We start from the raw sequence: 20,222 nt of genomic DNA on the forward strand, positions 1-20,222 counted from the left end.
TGTGTGTGTGTGTGTGTGTGTGTGTGTGAAAGCCGTCCTACAAGCCCCGCCCCCGATAACCCGCCCCCCTCTCTGTTATTCCTGCTGTTATACCCCTATCTCACCTATGCAGTTTGACTGTGCGAGGACAACACGCAGGAAGATGAAAACCTAATCACAGAGCCAAAACTCACGGTGAATTATATCGAACGGTACTTATGGCCACCGTGCAACCCTGCATAGGTGAGATAGAGGTATTAGTAGTTAACAGATTACGGGCCAAACTTCGCTGAGTGATGATGGTAGAATAATTATAAAGGTCTTGACTAAAGCAACATGCATGAGGAATCACAAAGGAGTTTTAATTTTCTGCAATGGAAAAGTACTCCAACTAGTTACTTTTATCAGAAAGTAACGCTGTAATGTAACTGATTACTTTTTAAAGACAGTAATTTTGTAATGTAAAAAATAACGTCCCCCAACACTGGTTACAAATACAACTTTAAACTACAGAATAATGATCTTTTATTAATTAGGTAACCGCCTTTCGCACAATATCTGACCACTTATACTGTACTGTGCAGTACATCCATGCTCCCTTTAGTTTATAACAGTTTATAACAGAGTTTCCCTGAGAATGGGAAATCACGAGAATGGGAGAACAGCTTCCCGCACACTGCGCTTGTACCTGGTTTATCTCTTTGTTTAACTTTCTACCAAAAATATGACCATGAAGTGCATCAAGATTCCCAAACACATTGAAAACAGTGCTAGTGATAGCGAGAGGTAAAGAAGAACGATCAGATTTGGAAGTTATAAAACAACACTAGGGTGGAAAATGAATCAGGGATATTGATAATGATTTAATGCCTTGTCTATACATCCATGGGTCATTTTAAAACTGAGGATTTTTCTATGCAAATTTCATTTTAGGTCACTGAAAATTCAGAAATTCAGAAAAAATGCATTTGCTGGTAAGAGTGTCTGCCACAAACAGTATGTCCTGTTTAACCACGGTGTGCAACCGACTTGGTGAAAACTTTTTACTAGTTTAAGGGTTAAGGTTACATGGCTGCTTGTTAGTTGTGCACACATTACATTGTGTTTTTAAAACATAAAAGGAAAAGTCCATTCCTTAAGAAAATCACACTTGTACTAATGCAGCTACACTGTGGTATTACTGTACATACTGCTGTGTTCAGTATCTCAATTACTGTACTGTTAAATCGCTATTGCACTACACTGCATAATGTCCGGTTTCACAGGACAGATGTCCAACATTAAATGGCGCATACATATTCAGGCCAGTCTGGATCGGTAAATTGCAGTTGTCTAGTATTTTTTGGCTCGAAGGAGCGATTTGTATTAAAAATGCATTATATACTGCCACAGCACTGTTAAATTCTCAAATCTCAGTTAAAAAGTCTTAAAAACACAAGCTCTGGCAGCAGTGCCGGCTGTAATTCAAATCACAGACTGACTGTACTTACTGTACTGTAATTCTCGTGTTAATCTGTTTTGTTACTTTTTTCACAGACACTTTTATAGAAGACATGCCATGTAATCTAAGACTCAAAATAAACAAACAAATAAGAAATAATACTATTTAGCATTCATCATTGGGTTTGGTTAAAAGTATAACATTCTTTAATGCATAAAAAAAAACTTTGCATTAATAAACATCAATGCATTAAAAAAATCTTGAATGCATTAAAAAAACTTGGCAATTTGTGTGAATGAGCATGAGGGTATAGTATGTGTATGTGTGTGTGCCGTCCAGGGTGTACCCCGCCTTATGCCTTTGGATTGGCTCCAGGCCCCCGGCGACCCTGTATACAGGACAAATCGGTATAGACAATGAGTGAGTGAGTAAGTGAGATTAAATGTAGACAAATGCGGCTTGTTTTAGCAAGTTTATTATAGGATGAACTGAAAGCAGTCAGAGTTTCACTGCATTTGTGTCCAAACGCAGACAACTACATTTTAACGCTTCTTAGTTTAGGGGTGTAAGTGGCCCAGCTGTACGTTCTGGTCTACATCATGCTGGAGATACGGTTTCATCAGGGCTGAGCTGTAGCTTTGTACCAGCAGCCAGAATTTTACCATCATTCCATCAGTGTATGAGGGTAAGATGAAGTTGTAAATGAGGGCTAGGATTTAGTATTTCGCTCATTTGCTTTCTCTGAAACGTTGAATATCATTGATGGCTCACTAACTCGGTTTGTTTTTCTGACAGAATGTGATGTTCGTTTATTGATTTAGAAAAAAGCTAAACAACCAGTTCTAAATCTGGGGTTTTGTCTCTTTCTTTAATAAGAAGAAACAAGACAATTGATCTTGTCGCTGTGCAAAATGCAACCATGCATGAATGTTTTCAATTTTTAAAAGACTTTATTTTAGCGTCTGCTTCGTATATTGAGCTGTTTTTTCTGTTTAAAATAAAAACCATCTGTACAAAAGAATTGAAATAAGTACTAAAAGTATCGGCATACCACTGGAGATTAGAACAACAATGATTAACTGGTGTATTTTAAACCCTGCTCATAAACTTTTATATGCATTTGTTTAATATCAACAATGTGGATGCAGATATTAAGTGCCATCTAGTATAAAAAGAGCACTTTGTCATGAAGCGGATAGACAAGCGAGGAAAGTGCAGGATTTCTGGTTTCATTAAAACAGATGCAGCAGGACAAAACAAAGAGCTAGGCAATATTCAGATGCAGGTGATGCAGGTAAAAGGTCAGTATACAGTATATATATATATATATATATATATATATATATACATGTATATAGTATATACAGTGAGGTCAATAAGTATTTGATCACCCTCTGATTTTGCAAGTTCTCCTACTTAGAAATCATGGAGGGGTCCAGAAGAAATATCCAGAAATCACATTGTATGATTTTTGAACAATTTATTTGTAAATTACTCTGTCAAATAAGTATTTAATCACTTGCTTATCAGCCAGATTTCTGACCCTTATTTTGCTTTTAAACAGTCCATATGCTTCTTACAGAGCCACTCCTTGGTTTTCCTGGCTGTGTGCTTTGGGTCATTGTCATGTTGGAAGACCCAGCCACGACCCATCTCTAATGCTCTGACTGAGGGAAGGAGGTTTTTGCCCAATATGTCACAATACATGGCTCAGTTTATCCTCTCCTTAACACTGTGCAGTCGTCCTGTCCCCTGTGCAGAAAAACACCCCCAGAGCATGATGCTTCCAGCCCCATGCTTCACTGTACTGTAGGTATGGTATTATTGGGATGATACTCATCATTCTTTTTTCTCCAAACACGGCGAATGGAGTTTAGACCAAAAATTCTACTTTGGTCTCACCTGACCACAGCCCTTTTCGCCCTGACTCCTCTGGATCATCCAGATGGTCCCTGGCAAACTTCAGATGGGCCTGGACATGGGCTGCCTTAAGCAGGGAAACCTTCCGTGCAATGCAAGATTTTAAACCATGACGTCTTAGTGTATTACTGATAGAAGCCTTGGAAACGATGGTCCCAGCTCTCTTCACGGTGTTGATCATCTCCTCCCGTGTAGTTCTGGGCTGATTCTTCACCATTTTTAGCATTATTGATACCCCATGTATCTATTTAGACTTTGACTGATCGTGGGGTGCACAGGTGTCTTAATGACAGCTAACGACCTCAAACAGGTGCTACTAATTTAGAATCATTAACAGAGTGTAGCTGGACTATTTAAAAGCAAAATAACAGGTCTTTGAGGGTCAGAAATCTGGCTGATAAGCAAGTGATCAAATACTTATTTGACACAGTAATTAAATAATACATTGTTAAAAAATCATACATTCTTTTTAGATTCTGTCTCTCACAGTGGAAATGCACCTATGCTGAAAATTTTTAGACCCCTCCATGATTTCTAAGTAGGAGAACTTGCAAAATCACAGGGTGATCAAATACTTATTGACCTCACTGTATATACTGCAGTCAAAAGTTTGGACACGCCTTCTAATTTAATGTTTTGTGAACTGATTTATTGTCTACATTCCAGAATGATACTGGAGATTTCAAAACTAGAAAATAACACATGGTATTATTTGAAGACATGAAGGTCAGCTGGTCTGGAACAGTTCTTGCAAGAACAGTATTATGTCAAGTGCATTTGCAAAACCCATCAAGCACCATGATGAACCTGGCTCTCATGAAGACCTTCACAGGAAAGCAAGACCAAGACCTACCTCTGCTGCAGAGGAGAAGTTCATTTAGAGTTACCAGCCTAAAGAAAATACGAATTAACAAACAGCACCACCGATTAGAGCTGTATGAAGGATTTACAGAGCATAAGTAGCAGATACATCTCAATATCAACTGCTCAATGGAGATTGTTGGATATTTCGGATGCCTTTCTAGAAAATAGTGTCGTATTAACATTTATAGATTTATCGCATGCATTCATGCGTTTATATTGACTCTAAAATAAAATAATAATATATTTAAATACATATTTCTGATGTTTATCAAAAAGAACATGTGTCCTAAAGTCCTCTCTCCCCATGCCTTAGCTAAAGTAATAGATGTAATATGACAGAATTCTAGCCCTTCTGTTACTCACACTACTGCCATGCGATGTGGGTTGGAATGAAGAAATACTGTAGAAACGCGCACCTGAAACACACCTGCATCAAAGCTGCACTCACAAATGCGGGTCATGCCGTGCCTCATGTGTATTTAATTTCTTTCACTATTCCATTTTTCCTCCTCACCATAAAGGAGATCTTTGTTCCAACTCTATCAACTAAAAAAATTTATTTACGTTGCGTGGTCTGCAGGCATGGCTGCTGTTTTATTGTCAATATATGCCAAGTCAAGTAAAAAACACTGTAACCAATGTATCAAACACACACTCAGTCATTCACACACTCGCTCATCTTCTATACCGCTTTATCCTGTGTACAGTGTCGTGGGAGATTCCCACACTCTGGGCAATTTGGGAATCAGCCTGTCTTTGGACTGTGGGAGGAAACCGGAGTACCCGGAGGAAACCCGCCAAGCACAGGGAGAACATGCAAACTCCATGTGCATACCCTGAGGCGGGAATCGAACCCAGACCCAGGAGGTGCAAGGCCAAGTTTAGACTAACTGGCTTTCCCAAATTGCCTGTAGTGTGTGAATGTGCGTGTGAATGTTGACTGGAGGTCCCACCACAGTTGTGAAAATGGGAATACAATATGGGAATGGGTCTCCATTGGCCTCCATGGTGTGGGGTTGGACCACAGTGGTTCACAGATTGATTGATGGATGGGCAGGGTTCTTGGAAAATGGCTGTAGTATATCTAAGGCTCCTTTCCTTAATAAAAGGGTTGTACATTAGACTCTGCTTATGATCAATCATGAGACAACTGTTAAAATTGGAAGGGTTTTAGATTTGACCATTTTGTAAACATAGTGTTTAAATTTCTCTATATAATCCTCTGCTACACTAATGCACTTATCCTCAGACTGTCTGCTTCACATCTAAAACCCTAGCCTCCCAGGAACTCCTCTAACTGCCCAAACATGTGAAAAGAGCTTGGGATTAGGTCAGGACTGTATGGGGAATGTGGCAATAACTCTCCGCAGAGTTCCTGTAATGTGCAAGTATTGCTGTGGGCAGGATGAGGTCAGGCATTGTTGTGCAAAAATAGAACACCTTTGGAGATTATACCAGGCTGTTTCTTTTCTGAGTGCATTCCACTGGCAGAATGTTTTACTGCAGCTTGGAGTCTCATCACCGTACTGTGCTTGAAGTCTTTTGTAAATGTCAATTGTTTTCACGCCTTCATTCATGAGAAATCGTCACAAGTCCCAGTTTGACTTGAACACCGCTTGTACATTAACCTAAAGGAAACGATGAACTCATACTATTAAAAAACATTACAGTTCTTGTACAGTAGAGGTCATTCATTTGTACAAGATTTAAACATTAACACTTTCTCTGTGATAAAGAAGACTCCTACGCCATCTACTGGACAGTTAAAGCAGCAAGCCTGCACCTAAACACTGTGTGTCAGTGGTTCTCATCCCTGGTCGAGGAAGATTTGGTGCCATTTTTTTTTACTTTTATTTAGTTAAAAAAAAAGCCTGCTAATTAGCTGAATAGTAAAATCAGTTGTGCTTCGAGCTGGGAATGCAGTATAATGTGCGGAGCAGAGGGTCTTCCAGGGACATGGGTCAGCACCACCATGCTATAAAGTCGTATAATTCTCAAAATTACTTATTAAAATTGTTTAAGTGAAACTTTTTAGTTGAATATCTTCTCATGTGATCTTTAGTAGCTTCTCTATTTTGTAGATTATTTTTTACATTACATTCCATTACGCAGCGGAGCTTTAATGCTTCGGTTTATCCACCTCTCTCACCTCCTCTGATCAGGTACGAAATGTTTAAATTCTTACACGAGTATTAAAACAGCACCAGACAATGAACTAACTAGCTAATGAACTAACTAACTAGTTAAAAAAATAAATGAATAACTAACTAAATAAATAGATGCCTATGCACTGTGGCCTCACACCTCCAGGGTCAAGGGTTCGAGTCCCGTCTCAGGTCTGTGTGCATGTAATTTGCATGCTCTCTCTATGAATGCTGGGTTTCCTCCCACAGTCCAAAGACATACAGAGTAAACTAATTGCCATTCCCAATGTTCATGGGTGAGTGCCCTGAGATGACAGTCCAGAGATTACCCCGGCTCGTGCTGAAGTCTCCTGGGATAGACTCCAGGCTTCCTGCGACCTTGTACCAGATAAATGAATATAAATAAAAAAAAGTATAAACTGATGATCGTATACGGATAGGATTAAAAAATCTCACAAGAGATCTTGTGAACGTGAAGGCCAGTGCATAATGGGGCAGGGGTAGCTAGGTGGTTAAGGTGCTGGACTGCTGATCAGGAGATCCCCAGTTCGAGACCCGATGCCCCCACGCTGCCAATGTTGGACTTTTGGGACAACCTAATTGCACACATACAATCTTGTACGAATACGAGCTGCCAACCTGGCACAGAAAGAATAGACATATCTCCAGGATGGGGAGTATCGGCACATGGACGGACCCTATCCCCTCCTGGGGTAAAACAGGGCTACTTCTTAGTGAACATAGATGTATTCATTTTAGCAAGCATTAGAGGGCAGTGTCCAACAAAGAATGTTTAGGTCTCTGTCACCAGTCTTCAGTCTCCAGTCTCCTACAAATACCACTTCCAGAGCGTTAAAGTGTTCTTCTCTGATGTATTTTATTATTATTTTTTATACTGGACACCATTAGTTTATGGATTCTGCATAGAAACAAAAGGTGATCCCTTAACCCTTAAAATGAGGAAATCCAGAAGCTTGAGTTCTTACATGTGTACACGTACTAATGTTACCTCACAGCTTCATCAGGGTCTTCTGCACAGGCGTGAACTTGTAAGTTCTCCCTGCATCTGCGTGAGCTTTTTCTCCAGCATGTTCTTCAGTTTTCTTTCACCTCCCAAAAATATCAGTTCCTGGTTAGTTAAAATAAACTACACTAAAGTGTGTGTGTGTGTGTGTGTGTGTGTAGTGCATTGTGAAGAATTTTTATATTATTTTAGTTTTATTATTTACACCACAGAACAGAAGTGGAATTGTCCTCTAATGAGCCTGAAGGATTAGTCACGAGAAGTTAATGGCTGTGCAGTACCATATATTTGACTTTGCTAATAAACCGGCTTATTTTAATTTGGCCCACATTAAGCAGCGCAAACACCAGAGTCAGCAGACGGCTAGTGATTCCACAGCGAGGGCTCGATTCGCCCCCTGCGGAGCTGTACAATTGGATTTCAATAAGTCTAGCCAAATAAAAGTCCATGGGAAAACAGTCACTGGGGCCTAATTATTATTGTACAAATAAGAACGGCGTTGCGTTATTAAAAAGGCTCTGTAGCATTCAGAGTCATAAAAGACTAATTATGTTCTATCGCTTGTTCCATCAGGCCGAATTACTGCGAACGCTGAACATCACCGCAGTCTGTTTCTTCTACTGATGGCCAGTTTCATGCTCCGTTGGTACACAAGTGGGCATGAGTTGTGCACTTCAAAGTAACCGAGGATGACGTTTAGGAGAAATGGCATGACGGAGAAGATTAGGCTTAATGTAGCAGAACAGCTAAATGTCTGCTGTGTTAAGATGATGGGATGATGCAATAGGTTCGTTTTAGTGTTTTGTGCAAAGCTCCACAGGAATCCTTTTTAATTGACTGTATGTACTGTACAGATTCCTTGTATGGAATTAATAAATTAAACATTTCTTGTGAATTGCAACACAATGTTTTTCCACCCCAAATTTCCCCAGATTATGCTACTACAGATGGGTCGCTCTTGTGTTACAGGTGGGGTTTGTTTACTTTACTGACCAACTTCAACCTATGATTTCGAAATTCACTCTATTTCGAAATAGAGTGGTAATTTCCAGGAAACTACCCTTTACTCCCCCAACAGTGCACAAAGGCTTACTGAATGGTTTAACGATGCTGCACATTCTGTAAATCATATACTACGGCCAGATCTTAATCCATGTCTAAGACATTTTTTTATGTGTTATACTGTACATCATTATATGGCAAATCTATTTAAATATCAATGCTGTTCAATCCTTCAGGATAAGCTGTTCTGTATTCTCATGCTGACTGAATTCTGCCTATAAAGTATAATTCACAATGTTAGCTTAAGGAGAAAGAATTTTAAATATTTCTTTAGGAATGTTACAAGATTTCATTGAGGAAAACTTTGCACTGTTAGATTATAGCGAGGGAGAGTTTGCAATGCTTGAGTGTTTTGCGAAATGGTTCATGACTTACAGTAAATTTACCTTGAAGAAAAGTTTACACCATTGGATTATGCCGAGAAAAAGTTCATGATGCTTGGTTATTTTGAGGAACAGCTTATGATGCTTCATTATTTTAAGGATCAGCTCATGATGCTTGATTATTTTGAGGAACAGTTCATGATGCTTGATTATTTTGAGGAACAGCTCATGATGCTTGATTTTTTTTGAGGGACAGTTCATGTTGCTCGGTTATTTTGAGGAACAGTTCATGATGCTTGGTTATTTTGAGTAACAGCTCATGATGCTTAATTATTTTAAGGATCAGCTCATGATGCTCGGTTATTTTAAGGAACAGTTCATGATGCTTGATTATTTTGAGGGTCAGCTCATGATGCTTGATCATTTTGAGGAACAGTTCATGATGCTTGATTATTTTAAGGTCAGTTCATGTTGCTTGGTTATTTTGAGGAACAGCTCATGTTGCTTGATTATTTTGAGGAACAGTTCATGATGCTTGGTTATTTTGAGGGTCAGTTCATGTTGCTTGGTTATTTTGAGGAACAGCTCATGATGCTTGGTTATTTTGAGGAACAGCTCATGATGCTTGATTATTTTGAGGAACAGTTCATGATGCTTGATTATTTTGAGGGACAGTTCATGTTGCTTGGTTATTTTGAGGAACAGTTCATGATGCTTAATTATTTTAAGGAACAGTTAATTATGCTTGATTATTTTGAGGGTCAGTTCATGCTACTTGGTTATTTTGAGGAACAGCTCATGATGCTTGATTATTTTGAGGAACAGTTCATGCTGCTTGGTTATTTTGAGGAACAGCTCATGATGCTTGATCATTTTGAGGAACAGCTCATGATGTTTGATTATTTTGAGGAACAGTTCATGCTGCTTGGTTATTTTGAGGAACAGTTCATGATGATGGATTATGTTCATGAGATGTTTATGTTCACATTGAGGGAAAAAGAAAACCCTGTTGGATTATTTTGAGAAAATGTTTGCAATTTTAAATTACAATAGGAAGGAGTCTCCACTGCTGCATCATGTTGAGGAACAGTTCATGATACTTGATTATTTTGGGGGAAATTTTGTAATGCTGTTGAGGAACAGGTCACGATGCTGGATTGCATCAGGAAAATGTTTTACAATGCTTGATTATGTTGGTGAACAGTTCACACACTTAGATTACACTGAGAAAGAACTTAGTGTACACTGCTGGATTCTGTTTAGGAACAGTCCATAATTTTAGATTACAAGAACTAAGAGTTTAAACTGCAGAACAGTTTCTAATGTAAGCATTTACAACATGCATTACTTAGATAAACAGTTCAGAGTGTCGATTATGTTTGGGACAGAGGTGATTATTCTGAGGAAATACGCATATTGGAATTTAATAATATTATATGCTAATATACCATAACATTTGATTTTATTGAAGAGAATTGATTTTTATAGATATTTGATAATATATCCATAATAGGGCCATAATATTGGACCACACTGCCTAAGAGAGAGAGTAATAACTGAGGAGGACTGTATTAAAGAAAAGTTCATAAAGTTTAAATAAATGAGGAAATGTTTTGAGGAAGTGTTTAAAACATTAATTCATATTAAAAAAAAAAAATCAATAATACTGAAGGGGTGTTTACAGTGTTAAGTAATGTTTGAAAATTGACCTGATCATTCCGTACTGTAATATATCATATTTTATGCAAGCATGACACATTTCCATTGCAAATAAAACAATGACTTGCATACCTTCTAGAAACCTTCTGCCACTCCATTGTCTATAGCTAGATGTCATTCACAGTCCACTGGGGAGAAAGAGGCCCTGTGTGTGTATGTGTAAGAGAGAGAGAGAGAGAGAGAGAGAGAGAGAGAGAGCGTTCTGAGGTGCTGTTGGAGTGTGGGAAAGTGTGGGAATGTAATGGCCCCCCATGTGATCAGCAGTGTTTCCCCTGCACGGTGCTGGCATGAAGCCCCAGGCTTGAGCTTTTCCTCTTCTCTCAGTGCTGAAGGAGGGAGGCTCATGTGAATGTGCATGTTGTGTGTGTGTGTGTGTGTGGGATGGTGGGCAGGCACATGGACCATAGATCATGACTGATGGCCACAAAGCCACTGCTGCACACTTCTGGACACTTTAGCAGAGAATTCCAGCAGACTGACTCTGCCTCAGTTCTGACTCAGGCTCGCTGCTGTTATTCCCTGCTTCTTTGAACTGTTGCGTCTTGAACCGGACAACTTTCATCATGCTTTCAACTCTGGACCCAGGGCAACTCGAGTGACTAAACTTTTTGTGAAGGTCTTTTGTTTCCGAAGGGTACTGCGGAGGAGATCGTTATTTTTAACCGGAGGAGAACGAAAAGAAGACAGGAGTGAAATGAGTGAGGAGAGTAAAGACCAGAGCGGGAAGGATGTGGAGAAGCAGCTGCGCCTGCGCGTTTGCGTGCTCAGGGAGCTGCTGCACACTGAGCGGGATTATGTGGAGACCCTGCACTTCCTCTCGGTATGGCGATATTAAGCCTAGCTATATCTATCTATCACCTAAACATCCCAAATATATAACAAAACAAATAGATTGCATATAATGTACATCACAAACACATAAAAAAAAAACATTTTTTATTATTACCTACAGTATTACCCCTAACTAACTTTCCCACTTCTTTTCTCCTGTACCACTTAAACCTGTTTGTCAGGTGCTTTCTTCAACCCAAAGGTTGATTATTTTTCTAGAACGGCATGCCCCATAGAGTCTATTCCTTATACACCATGAAAGAATAATCATTTATTTATATATAGTATAAATTATATAGTCTATAATTCTATAAAAACAAGCACACTACCATTGTCAGAGCTGATGTTATAGGAAATTAATCAACACCTTCTGACTCAATTTATTATTTTCTAAAACCGACTTTCTAAATGCAAACCAGACATGCAGATCAAAACCAATTCCTTCTCATTTATATCAGTTATATTAGCACCAGCATCAGTTATATCATGAATTCACCTCGTTAAAGCTTTCACAGGCTTTTACAAGTGATATTACAATGAGTTAAGCTGTTTAATCTGTAGTTTGGACATCCGTATGTAATCCAGATAAACTCTAAGAGCAATAAAACTAAATGAAGTTCTTTCCTTTAGCCATTATGGCATGTATAATCTGAATAGGTATATGTTTTGTGACATTTGATGGGACGAAGTAGAACCTTTCATTAATGGTTCCTTCGCAATCATCTAAGGAACGTTTGAGGAACTTAAGTTGTTTAATTTTAGAGCTTGGAGCCATTCAAGTTGTTTTCTGCAATTTCAACTCAAAGCCTTATGGTCATGGGAATCATATTCACCGAGGTATCATTAGTCCAGAACTTCTTTCTAACGGAAGAAAGTGGAGGAGTTACTTGCCCAAACATTACTGTACGATCTAAACAATCTTTTTGCATGTAGACGTGTTATTAAGTATGAAAAAAATTAACATTAAATGATCTAATTAACAAAAACCTTATAGTCATCTCTCAATATCGTTACGAGAAGATGGGCTTAACCCAACTGTTGCATTTATTGAGGTTGCTGAAGTACAAACTTATAAGCTCTCTCTTATCTGTTTTTGAGTATGCCTTTATTCAAAGCTTGACATCTCGTAAAAGCAAATACGTGTAACATGAACATGTGCCGAGAGCTAAAGGCAGCACGGCAGCGTTAACAGGTAGAATTTGGATTACAAACACCTGGACTGTCACTGCTTCCTTTACCGCATTAACGCTATTGTATAGCCCCAGGCTTAAATTGCCTCCGCGACTGGAAGAATAGCACAAGCTTAATGGTATTATGGAATAAACAGGGAGACTCAAAGGCAGGAAGAAGAGGAAATGGGGTTTAAAAAAATGCTGCTGCGTGTCTGAGACAATAAGAGTAATTTCCGTGCCTGGGATAAGGAAATCGACTCCATAAGATTATTCATTTACTCATGTAAGGTCAGGTATGCACTGACTACCATGCAATAGTGAAACTATTGAAAATACAGCCAGAAATTTTGAAAATCTATTTTTCCCCCCCATCAGTTAACATCGTAAACATTGGTAATTGTGCTTTAGAGGAGGGCTAAGGGCACTGTGCTGTATGTCGTTAGGAGAGTTGTTTCCCACACCATATGTATGTGCGCATTCCTCGGCCGGAGCCTCTGACACAGATGGTTTTAATGTAGGTACGGGGTAGGGTGGGGTGGGGTGGGGGTGATTGTTTTCGTTCGGACAAAATGCAACAACCGCTTTTCTTAGAAATCATCTGATTCCGCCCACAGAGAGCGTCTGACTTTATTTTAATGAGCTGGAAATATTCCCTAACATGTCACCCTGGGGAATTAGCGCATTTATTAAACTTCTAGGATGCTTCCATTTTTGTTAAAGTAACCTTTCACTAGTGATTTGCTTCTCTAATCCCGGTGGGTTTCCGCATGCATGGGGGTTGAGTGTATCTGGTTTAAGGACTTTGCTCAGGGGTCCACGTTTGTTTTCAATCCTGACGTTTAAACCCCGAAGATTTAATTTTTCACTTAACATTGGTAAAACCTTAATAGAGTGCTTGTTCACTGCTATGATGTCACAGTTATGATTTCTAATTAACAAGAAGAATGGCAATGTTCAGTTTCATATTAGTAAAGTAAGTCCCCTACATACAAACATTCAAATGACAAACTTTTAAAGATATGAACATGCATTCTCTTATGTTCAATCACGAACGTTAGATCACATATCTGGGGTACAAAAGCAGTGGCGATGAAGCTGAATTGGAGACAAAAGTGAAAATAATAATTTATTTTGGAATGGAGTGAGGAAAAAAGATTCTTTTAACATGAATCGTTCAACCATCGGCACAATTCTAAAGAACACTGTACTGTAATATACTGTGTATAGCCAGTTGTATGTAAAAAATGTTTGTTGGACTTACAAACAAATTGGACTTACAAACGAGCTCTCGGAACGGAATTTGTTTGCATGTAGAGTAGAATAAAATCAACGTAGGAGCCATGTGTGCGAAGTTTTAATCATTTTAGTTACTCGTTTTTTGAATCTCGTTCATCAAAATGAACTGATCTTTTTTGAGTCATTTAGTTCATTTCTTTATTTTGATCAGAAGTAAAATTTAATGTTTGAACATTTTCAATAAACAGACACAAAACACATCTCACGATGCTTCGCGTATGCGCACCCAGTAGAAAATGAACGAATTACTCTCTGAGACTACTCGTTCTTCTTAGTCACATTAAAGACTCGTTCAAAAAGAACGGATCGTTCATGAATGATCCATCACTACCATGGAGTGGTTTGAACATTGGATGGTTTTAGAACGCAATAAAGCTGTTTACTGTGTAATGTTATGTTTCCCAGAAATTATACCAGAAGCTAGGTTAATCAGCAGTCTGTGAGATGACCAATGTCCTAGCTGTGTTAACAACTTAAGGACTAAAACGGTGCTTCATCACTGTCGAGATGAGATCCCAATGGCACAATTATCAGCTATTTGTCAAATGTTAAATATTTATGTGCTGCTACTTCAGGATAGATTTTTCCCCCTCTAATACAGAAGTCAAAACCCCTACTGAAACATCTTCCAAGGCACCAAGGATCAAAGTCTCCACTCAGGTCCCAATTGTTCGTTTTTCACAGCTCATCTCCATTAGTTACGCCGACACACTTAACCAGACTTTGTTTCTGATCATCAGAGCACCTTAAGAGTAAGCCCCGAAGGCCTGTCGAGGTCGACCGTCAGAGATCAATGACTGACTTGGGTCTTTTTGTCGCCTGGAGGTATCAGGGCATCTGTGCCATGTTGAACAGAGGGCAGTTGTGTTTGTTAGGTTTTGGGTGGAGGGGGTCTGTGGTAGACAGTTTGGCTCCTGGTAGACAGGCATGGAGAAACTGCCAGAGGGGGCTCTGACGCGAGAGCCTGGGCTTGGTGCCTTCTCTCATGAAAAAATATATCCTGGTAAAGGAATTCTTAAGAGGTCAGGAATTCCAGACTCCGTGTCAGGCATGATGTGTACCTTAAATACGGATCGCTGTACTGAGATTAGGATTGCTGAGATTAGGATTGCTGGTTAGACCTGGTTAAGGTACTGTATCAGTATGTCTTGGAGAATCTTTAGAAACACATTAACTAAAAGATGAGCGAAATGTGAGTTTGGCTCTGGTTCCCAGAAAAAGGAAACGTCCTAAAGGCCTGTCTCTGCAATTTCCCTTGAATGTCTTATGTAACTGTTCATCTTGATAACGGGAGCTGTTCAAAAGTTGATTATTTTAGATAGCTGGAAGCCAAGAATCCTGACAGTCTTATGTATAAGTGACAATCTTTAAAACACTATTATATTTATAATACTGGAACACCTTTCTGGTGATCTGCTCTAATACTTATTTACATCATTGATTTCATGAAGTGCATAAGTGGGTTAAAAATCAAGTCTGGAAAGAGTAAAGGAAATCTGTTAAATGTCTTAGTTTCAGTAGCAAAACATATTCTAAGAGTTCAGGGTGTTCCTCTGAGCCCAGGCTGGATTAACTAGTCCCTGTGCGACATTTTGCTGTGCAATGGCCTGTGGCTTGAAGGATCGGCCACCCAATGTCATGTTTTTAAACCTTGATAATGAAACTCGTAAAACTGAAATTGTGGCACCATAAAACTGAAATTGGCTTTATTTTCCTGTTGGGGCTCTGCACTCCGTTAAGGTATACAACCCCTTTGGGTCTCAAGTGAGACGTATTCCTTTCCCCAGGAAAAACATATATATTCATATTAGCCCTGTATTTTAATTGGATGCACCGTGGACAGAGATAAATGTTATAGATTGCTCTCTGTTTACAATGTCGTCATAAAATGATCATAAAAGATCAGTATAAACGATCTTTCTCATCAACACGACACTTAACGCTGTGAGGCTTTAGGGACACTGGACCCAGATCTGAGTGTTATACGAGCCTCCATGTTATACGAGCCTCCAGGCTAAAATCCTTTGGAGCATTTAAATGAAAGCATTTTAGAGCTTTTTAGTTTTTTTCATAGATTAACAGCATGTGCAAATAAATAAATATGACAAGTCTGCCTACATTAATGCACAGCCTCGTTTGCTTCTCATGTGAGAAATCCAGCACAGACAATTTGACACTGTTAGGCCCTTCAGTTGTTGTTAGTCTTTCAGCTGTACCTGCCAAGGGGTTGTCACTGCGGACCATCCAATCTGCATGAAACTTGGCATAGGTCTTACACCAGATGCCCTTCCTGACACAACCTTCCCATTTTATTTGGGCCTGAGACCGGCACTGCGTTCAGTGGCTGGGACTGTTGGGCCCTTGAGCAAGGCCCTTAACCCTATCTGCTTCAGGGGCGCTGTATAATGGATTACCCTGCGCTTTGACCCCAACTGGGATATGCGAAAAAAATTTCACTGTGCTGTAAGGTACATAAGACATATAACTGAATCTAAATCTTAATTTAATCGAACAGAGGGATAACATGTATCTCATTTTGCACAAAAAGTAAAGCTTACAAGCATGTATGATATATTAACTTGTATATGGTTTGATCGCTTAACATACTACTGGTTTTTCTTGTTTGTCAATTGTTTTGGTCTGTGATGTAATAGGTCAACCAGGAATACAGTGCTAACACGCTGAAAGGGAGTATATCACTACCCATCATAGAGGAGTCGGACATAGTGTACAGTACAGTGCAGTACTTCAGTCAATAAATCAATTCATCTGGTGCTCTCGTATAATAGGACAAGGACAGTAGTCCAATGAAATATACAGTATAGGTATATTCGAGCCTTAACTTAATTGTGCATGGAAACGTAATATCCAGAATTAATATCCAGAATGAAAACTTTGTTAAAACTATAACACTGCCCATACTAATCACTGTTTCGAGAAGGTAATCATAAACATTAGTCTTATCACTCCCATCCATCCATCCATCCATCCATCCATCCATCCATCCAACCAAGAACCTCTGTAGTCCAACTAAGGACCAAGGAGGCCAATGGTGACCATTGCATTTATTCCCATTTTACACCTATGGTACAGTAGGATCTCTGGTCAACATTCAAACACATATTTCCACACTATGGGCAATTTGGAAACGCCAGTTAGCTTAATCTGCATGTCTTTGGGAGGATACTTGAGTACCCGGAGGAAAAGAACCAAGCACAGAGAGAACATGCAAACTCCATGCACACAGACCTTGAGGTGGGCATCAAGCCCTGGACCTTGAAGTTGCAAGGCGATGGTGCATGGGCAATCTAGGGCAACCACTAAGCCAGTTACCTTATCACTAATGTGCTAAAATTTCAGTTCAAAATGTTGCATGATTGTTTTCATTTTCTATAGAAAAAAAAAAGAGCTATGGTTATAAATATAGTACCTATAGTTATTTTTCACTTTGCACATTAGTAGTAGTATTTTATTACCTCTCACAAAACACCACAAACACAGCAATGGTTTACCAAGCTTGGATCTGAAAACCCAAGCCTCTGTCTTGCACACACACAGCCCTGACTTTAACCCTCAAATGGAATGTCTATTGTATTTCAGACCTCCTCACCCAACCTCAGCTATTCAGTGCCTCGAAATGCTCTTGTTACTAAATGAGCATGAATCTGCGCAGCTGCACTCTGAAATCAAGTCGAAAACCTTTCCAGAAGAATGTAGGTTATGATAAGAGCAAAGCAAGGATTAAATCTCAAGGAGTGTTATGCACAAGTGTCCACATACTTTTGCTTATAGAGGCGTGTGTTGTATCATAATAGATAATTAATTATATGGCGTTTATACTGAGCTCTGGTTTGAGGTCAACTCAAAACCACAACCACCATCATCTTCATCATCATTATCATCATTGTCATGCTGACTTGTCTTATCATTTTTTTTCTGCATAGTAGGCCAGATTCCGCCACCACATTATCAGGATGTTGCTGATTCTATGTTGATTCTGAGGCTTCATGTGGGAGTGAAAAAAAATATCCAAAAATACAGACGCCTAGACCTCAGTATTGTATTTTTATATATAGCATGTTCATGTAAAAAAAAAGTGCAAGTTTGGGTTCGATATAAAAGGCAAAGGAGAGAAGTAGTAAACTGTAACACATTAAAGATTTTATTAAAACTGAAATTGAGAGATAGAGGTCTCTAAGAGACCCGGACACACGTTTCAGCCTTCTTCGTGCACTGGGGTTTGTTTATTACAGGGGCAACTAGACTTATTGTGGTTTTTCGCTCAAGCATGTGAGGAGAACTGGAGCCAAATGGGGTATGCATACTGGGAGCAAGCCCTGACCCCAGTAATGCCCCTTCTCCTGTGGGGGGTGGTCACCCCACCCCCACCTTTGACCCCTTCTTGGCAGTTAATCCTCACTCCTGCTGTTTCTGTAACAGTAGCCTTGATTTAAGGACTTTCCATTAACACAGGCCTATAGGAATATGTACAGGTTATGTTGTGGAATAAAATAAGAAATGAATAATAATAATAATAATTTGTTCATTTAATATCACTCAGATAACAGTGCGATTATTATTTTAAAATAAACTTTTATTGACTGAGCATACAGTATATGTAAAATGCACTTAATTCATGTTATGCATTTGACTTATAGCTATAGTAACTAACTATTACTAATAGTTAATAACTATTCTTCCATTTTTCATGATTGCAAATTGCACAAAACATCTTCTTGTAATCATGGGCAGCATGGTGGTGTAGTAGGTAGCACTGTGTTCTAAGCTCCTCCAGGGTTGGGGGTTGGATTCCCACTTTGAGTCTGTGAGTAAAGAGACCTGGACTTTGGCTTAGAAATCAGGTTTTTTTTATGCATGTACTATATAGGGTTAATCAAATTTTTTTTCTTTTTTTTCTGTTTTTTAAAGACCATGTAAAATGTAGTACTACTACTACTAATAATATAAATTACCTGGCAGGGGTGATACCATGATCAAGAAAGTGGTTCGCTCAAGGCGAGGCTCTGCCGTTTCGTTCAGTCTGTGCTAAACCTTGCAAATTCCACGATAATGGGAATCTCAGTTGCATTATTTCTGATAGAGCGGGCCCGCGGTTGCACTCTCCCCTGACACTTTCATGGGGCGGAGTTGGCTCAGTGTGTTAAGGTTCTGAATTACTGATGACTGGGTTGTTGGTTTGAGCCCCAGCTCTGCCAGGGTGCTGCTGTTGGGCCCTTGAGCAAGGCCTTTAACCCTTTCTGCTCCAAGGGCGCCATATAATATCTGACCCTGCGCTCTGACCCCAGCCTACTAACAAGTGATGAATAAAGGCTGAACTTAATTTTATAATAATAATAATAATAATAATAATAATAATAACCACTTGCTCCACCTTTATAGCTTTTTCAAAACTGATTTGCCAAAAATATATTTTGTTTGTCCACCTTTAGCTTTGATTACAAAATCAGGTCTAGTTTATATGTGACAACGAATCTTCATGCTTCGACTCTTTCAGTACCTTCAGGTTGTCAGCTGACTTCATTTCATTGCCATATTACGTTGCTGAGCGTAGACCTGAGCGACCTGAGCAACCCCAGATCATAACACTGCCTCCAGAGGCTGGTACAGCGCCCGTTCTTCTTCTTTCCTTTTCCCATTCCTCCAAGTCTAATCTTTATGCTCCGTAGCAAACCCCATCCTTTTTTTTTTCCCTGACTAGTCTCACTAACAAGCGCTTTTCTTATGGACACGCAGCTGTTAATCCCAATTATTATCTCGTCACATTACGCATGTCCTGTAGAAATGCTCAAGCTTTCACTATTCAACGTGGCTGTGATTTCTGCTGTCAGAATCTGCTTTCTGCATTCTAAAGAAACTGTTGTGAAGAGTTCATGGTCATCTCAGTAATTTGTCAGAGGCAGTGGAAAGTCTGTCAGCTGTAATTGGAAAGGAGACGAGCCCTTCCTGCGAACCTCACCTTCACCAGTGTCAATCAAAAACTAGCTAGTCCTGACACGCTACTGTTTCGCCGTCAGTTTTTTTCTTTTTTCCCCTTTTTCACTCACAGTATTGACGAGAAGTGATAGTTTAATGCCGGCTACGCTGAGGATCGGATTTAATTCAATTCTTGTCTCTGTAATATGCCTACTTTTCCTTTTAAACCCTAGGGGGACTCGTTTAAGTCGGAAATGCTACTTAGCAACGCCCTGCCTCCGTGTTGTGCATTTTTCTCACAATCTCTTCTAGTCTAGTCTATTCCGCAGAAAAATGTTCAGAAGCTCTTTGACTTTGATTTTAAGATTCTTGTCACATAGCAGACTGTGTATCTTCCCCGCAAGCTACAGACACAAAGAGCTTCTGTACAAAGCCAGCTATTCAGACCCACCACTCTCATTTAGCCCGATGTCGCTTTCCCCGGTCACTGTCTTATTTGTTTTTAAATGTCTG

At 39.4% G+C, this 20,222-nt stretch overlaps 1 protein-coding gene and 1 non-coding gene across 2 annotated transcripts in view; both read left to right on the forward strand.

Annotated features, from left to right (window-relative positions):
• The first annotated feature begins 10,832 nt into the window (after positions 1-10,832).
• Positions 10,833-20,222, forward strand: part of prex2 (phosphatidylinositol-3,4,5-trisphosphate-dependent Rac exchange factor 2) — a 116,171-nt gene continuing 106,781 nt past the window's right edge. The window contains exon 1 of the mRNA XM_053487902.1: positions 10,833-11,296. Coding sequence (XP_053343877.1) covers positions 11,171-11,296 — 126 coding nt within the window. The 5' untranslated portion in view covers positions 10,833-11,170. The remainder of the gene's footprint in view (positions 11,297-20,222) is intronic.
• LOC128514565 (U1 spliceosomal RNA) lies at positions 18,741-18,904 on the forward strand. The gene has a single exon (XR_008356516.1). It is a non-coding gene; the product is annotated as a U1 spliceosomal RNA (small nuclear RNA).

Source organism: Clarias gariepinus, chromosome 26 (genome assembly GCF_024256425.1).
Source record: "Clarias gariepinus isolate MV-2021 ecotype Netherlands chromosome 26, CGAR_prim_01v2, whole genome shotgun sequence".
In the NCBI taxonomy this organism is placed as follows: Eukaryota; Metazoa; Chordata; class Actinopteri; order Siluriformes; family Clariidae; genus Clarias; species Clarias gariepinus.